This window comes from Colletotrichum fructicola, assembly GCF_000319635.2.
Source record: "Colletotrichum fructicola Nara gc5 chromosome Unknown KSG_Nara_v1_contig05, whole genome shotgun sequence".
Lineage (NCBI taxonomy): Eukaryota > Fungi > Ascomycota > Sordariomycetes > Glomerellales > Glomerellaceae > Colletotrichum > Colletotrichum fructicola.
This window is the reverse complement of record NW_027094055.1, coordinates 2,209,374-2,214,507: the sequence shown is the minus strand read 5'-3', so window position 1 is coordinate 2,214,507 and position 5,134 is coordinate 2,209,374. Positions and strand designations below refer to the sequence as shown.

Sequence of the window (5,134 nt, the reverse complement as noted above, 5' to 3'; positions counted from 1 at the left end):
ACTCGGGGAACCAGAAAAAAAAAATTGGATTTTTTTGTGATCCAGGCGATGAAAATTATTCACATCCTCAACGTCCTTGTCTAACCTCGCCTTGAACTAAGATCGGAAGGGAAGGGGATCAAAACGCAGAATGGCTTGTTTGACGAGTTGGATTGACAAGGGGGGCGTTGGAGATGAGCATGTCTCCTATTATTTCTGGCTCTGCTGTGACCACTCCCCCAAAACCCACGTTTGATATGTTTGATGTGATCAATTTTGAGGAGGATTTGTCGTTATCAGACGCCGCTGAGACCATTGCCAGAATAGCGATCAACGCACTCGGTCCAAAGAGGTGGGTAGGTGTTCGGTTGGTTGCTGTGCAGTGCAGCGTGGTGATATTACAGATGAGGGGATGGATAGACATTGGAGACACAGAGGGTCGCAATAATACGATGGCATGATGGTCTGTCTATAGGTGGCAAGCGAGTCAGAGTGAAGCATTGGCATTATCAGCCTCTCGGGTGAAATTGTGGTTATTTCTTATGCAAGCAGCGCAAAACGGAAATGGATGAAGTGTTTCTGACTGCATGTGCATGGAGAGAGAGGCAAACTGGGGCGAGGCCAAGACGCTCGGCGCTGATTGAGGCTCTTGACTGTTGCAGCAATGTGAAGACTATTCTGTCCGTACGAGGTGAGGTGACAACGGCTGCAGAAATTCAAAGCTGCGGGCTGTTCCGCAAGTGAGGCACACACACTCACTCACTCACTCATTCACCCACTCACATAAGGGACACACCACCACCTCTCTAAGCGAGCTGAGTTGATTTGAGGCTGGGCTGATGGAGGGGCCCCGGGCGCCTCCGTTTTGAGGATGTTCTGGTTTGCCCCCCCAATATGGCCAGCTACAGCGGGCGAGACGCCTGAAGGCCAGTCTGCCCCAGGGCACCAGTCTGCCACCCCCCTCCATGAATTGGAAGTGTGAGGCAGCTGTGAGGCTAGGCGAGGCGAGGCACTTCTTCACCTTCACACACCCGTCCCATCCACCCCTGCAACTTGTGAGGTCCCACCAGCGCTTGCCTGTAGCGGCGGATGTCTCTATGGCTGTCTGTAGTGGGAGGAGAGTCTGCCGTGAGGATGGGTGAATTGAGGTGCAAATGTCGTGATTGATTGCCCTTAGCGTTCGGGCCGCCATCGACGCCCGTGGGCATCGGTCCAGATCCAGATTCGCATTCAGAACCTGGACCCTGCCATGGATCCTTCTCAATTGGTGGCCCAGACGAGTTGACGACCTAGAGGCAACGAGGGACCCAGACAGAGCCCCCTTTGGCCCTCCCACGATGGATGTAGCTCACTGGGGACAACGCCGGACATCGGAGGCGATGGCGTGGACGTTGGAGCAAGGGGAGCGAGTGAGGCGTCGTCGTCGTCGTCGTCGTCGCGGCCTCTTGCGGTTTTCGAGGCCATCGAGCGAAGGGCAGGCGGAGTCGGAGACGGAGACCGAGATTGAGAGATGAGAAGAAGCGAGGGAGTTGTGGGAGCCCATCGTCGATGATCTGCCCATTTGTCTCCGTTTTAGCGCCTGGCCGTAGCTAATTTGCAGCTTGTCCAATGCTTTGCCTCCTCTTTTCCCCCTACTCTCCTCTCGCTTCGTGGTCGCCGTCGTAAACGTAGCAGTCGCCCTACCCGTCCGTGCCGCAAGGGGAACTGGCACCGGCACGGTATCATTCATCAACGGTAGGCGAAAGGAAGGGGTGGGTTTGGCGAATCACCAGGCCGAGCGGCTATGAGACTCAACCATGGCGAGAGAAAAGCTTGACATTGTGCGAGACGCGAGACGGATTGTGTGTGCGCGTGTGCGTGTGTTGCCGCAGTATTTCTCGCCTGGCGGGGTCCAGTCCGTCTGGTCTTCATTCGACAGAAGGGGTAGTATCAATCTCGTTCCCCGGTGGATCGTGGATCTCACGAGGGTTTCCGAAATCTGGCGTCCCTTGGGCGCCTCGTCATAGGACGCACGATGGGGGCACCGGATGGCATGTTTTCTCTTGCGGCTCACGTCATTGTCACAGCGCTGCAAGTGGGCGGCGGCAGAGCCCCATGACAGGCGCACGTCGACGGGTCCCTTCCTAACTAGGCACCAAGCAAGAGCAGAAAAAAAAATAAAAAATTCACGGATGCCCTGCCCAACAAAATTAATCAAAGATGGTTTGGATGGATACCCGGTTTGGCGGGGGATGTGCAGCCAGCAGCAGTTCCGTACGGCGGACACCGGCCAAGTAAGTGGAGGAAGAGTATTCGAGTTCGGCTTAAGGCATTTTCGCATGCGCTGGCTGGCATCGGACTTGTCGGTGCTCGGATGGCCATGCCCTGCCCCTCCGGCCGAGGACCCGAGAAAGGATGATCAGACAATTGTGAAATAGACTCAGACAGCGAGACGCAGAAGTAGACGAAATAACGACGGAGTGAGAAAGCGAAAGCATCTCATCTTGATTGCCCTGCCCTGTCCCGTCTTGCCCTTGCCCCGGGCATGCTGTCTTGGCCTCGCTCACTCAATCTTGGTGCGAGATTGCGAGCTGTGCACCATCAAACGGCCTCCACCACAAGACGGCATCGACAAGAAGACTCAGGCAGAGCGGCGCTGGTGGTGGTGGTGGTGGGACACGGTGGACAAGCTGCAAAGTTTCACGTTGGACGTTCCTTGGATGACATAACACAGCCCGGCCATCTTCAGGGACCAGCCACGGACAACTCGAAAAGCCTAAAAGATTTATGGCGGGGGGACAGCACCAGACACGGATAGGCAACGGACAAGGCGAAAAGGCAGCGGCCGAAGGAGACGGGCCCCGGGGCCATAGGTACAGGCGGGGGGAACGGGAAGACTCACGAGAGGAAATGCCACCGCCACCATCCGAGTGCACGATAATGATGGCATCGCCTCAGCACATGGTGCCGAGAAGTTGCAAGTTGTGTCATCTGTCAAATTCCGCCTGTCTTCCCGCCTCATCCCCCTTCTCCTCGCGCAATTCCTTCATCGGGGCCCCTTGTGTCGTTCGTTACCCTTCCAGAGCCATCAGGGACTGCAGGTTGGCAACGTGGGCGAAAGAGCCGTTGTCAAAGTCTGCAATAAGAAATTCGCACCCTTCAGCCGCCCCCAACGTCTCCAGTATTCCTTCCCAAATTGTGTGCTGTGGCCGCCCCTGGCAGGCCGGTAGAGACCGTCGAGGGATTGGGGGGCCATATGCTGCTATTTCTTTCTGAACTTTTTTTTTCTTTTTTCCTTTTTCCCCTTTCTGTCTGTTCCTCTCGTAGCTCTCCCTGACACCCCGTGCCCCCCTGGCGTAGTGGCAGGGGCCGCACATTGGAGCATGATGGAGACTCGACCTTCCGGCACCATGACGCCTTTTCCCGTGGACCCACGGCTCCGTCGCGAATGCTCCAGAAAGTGGATGAAGCTTGTGCTGGCACTCAGAGTCATAGACCTTGATAGAGTCACCGTCACAAGGGAAAATTTTTGTTGGTTGCAGACGGCATTGTTATTGTGAGAAGTCATGAACTGGTCTTGTTGAATTTTTCTTTTCTCAATCTGACGTGTTCCTGTGCTAGTTCCTTGTCCTCCCAATGAAACCTGTGCTTCTTGCTGCCCAGTGATCCCGTCAAACTGTTTATCCTAATGCTTCTCCGTCACTGATGCCAGTCCAAGCCCCTCGGAAGGGCTGTTTCCCTGATTGTTCCATCTGATGTCGGGGTATTTGCCCCCAACGCCGTCATCGTTCCTTGAGTCCAAGCCTGTCGACTCAATTGATGACCGGCTCCCCGTGAAAAATACCTATGTCGTAATGTGATGAAAAAGCCAAAGGGGATTATCTTAATCCCATGTGATGCCATGCCTGTGAACAACCTCTTGTGGAAACAAGCCCCGTGTGTCGTGGTACAATCCCGGTAATTCCCATTGTTGCGCCGCCGTACGGATGAAGCAGCCCTTCTGCCAAAGCCAAGTACTCCCCGGTGTTGAGCCAAAACTTTTTTTTATAATGCAATACTCCGGTGTAATGCCCATTTTTGTTACAACAGTTGAACCAAGGAAAAGTGAGGTAGAGTCGGTGTGCCGAGTTGATGAGTTGCGTAATATTGTTGAAAAAGCGCCGCTTATTGAACGACTAAGGGTATATTGAACAGCGTAGAAAGAAAAAGTTGAAGAATGTGGTGGATGGAGGAGTCGTTTTTTAGTAGGAGCGGCGACGTTGAAGACGGGCTTGCTCGAAAGACACGGCGTAAGCTTGAAGTTCCCTCCTCGCCTTGTCCGACAGCTGGCTGGCGTCTGCGTTCGATGATGTGGTGCTCTGCATCGAGCAGAGGCTGGAGTTGGAGCTCGAGGTGGTCAGGGTGCGGCAGGTGGATGGCTGCCTCTGAGAGAGGTGTGATTGTCTGACAGGTGTTGAGCCGTACGGCTGGGGATTGGCAAAGTCGTAGGCGGGAGCGAGGTAGAGCTTGTTCGACGATTGTTGCCTCGAAGAACCGGACCAAGGGTATGAGGGAGCGTTCAGGCCGGGAGAGCTCGCAACGGAGCTGGGGGTGGAAGTCTTCTCGAAGTCGGCCAGGCGGCAGGATTCAGAGCAGTAGGCAGTGCCGTCGGTCTGCTTGTCACAACCGAGGCAGAACTCGGGGGTCCAGAGATCGAAGGCGGCCATGGCTGAAGAGTGCGTGGTTGGGTGTTGAGCGTGCTGTGTAGTTGTGGTGTCGAGACGGTTGAATCGAGTCAACCTAGTAGTGGTGGTTGATTTTCGTAGCAAGTGATTGAAGTTGAGAGTTGGTGAACTGGATGCGAGTGGTGGGTGATGGAGGGTGTTTAAAGAGTTGGACGGATTGCAGTCATTAAGTAGAAGTATGACTGGTAGCCACAGGCAAAGAGAATGAGCCACGAGCAAGAGTCGGAGAAGTTGAGTGAAGTCGAATGATGGGAGAGCGAGAGGTGGATCGAGGAGTGGAAGAGGTCGGCTCATATGTATCTATCCTCGAAGCACAGCCTGCCCACTGAACTGACGAGGAGGGAGTGGAGGGACGACGCCCAAGGCAAAGGCCTTTGGCGCTGCACACCTCCCCCAGCGGACTTGGGCAGGTACACTGGGTGGGTGGGTAGGCAGGTAACTGGCCTCATATT

At 54.8% G+C, this 5,134-nt stretch overlaps 1 protein-coding gene across 1 annotated transcript; it reads right to left on the bottom strand.

Moving 5' to 3' along the window:
- Positions 1 to 4,199: 4,199 nt before the first annotated feature.
- On the bottom strand, positions 4,200 to 4,664 carry CGGC5_v009297 (uncharacterized protein; the record flags this gene model as incomplete). Its single annotated transcript, XM_032035616.1, has 1 exon — positions 4,200 to 4,664. The coding sequence occupies one exon, from the start codon at positions 4,662 to 4,664 to the stop codon at positions 4,200 to 4,202; it is 465 nt and encodes a 154-aa protein (XP_031885407.1).
- Between the last annotated feature and the right edge of the window lie 470 nt (positions 4,665 to 5,134).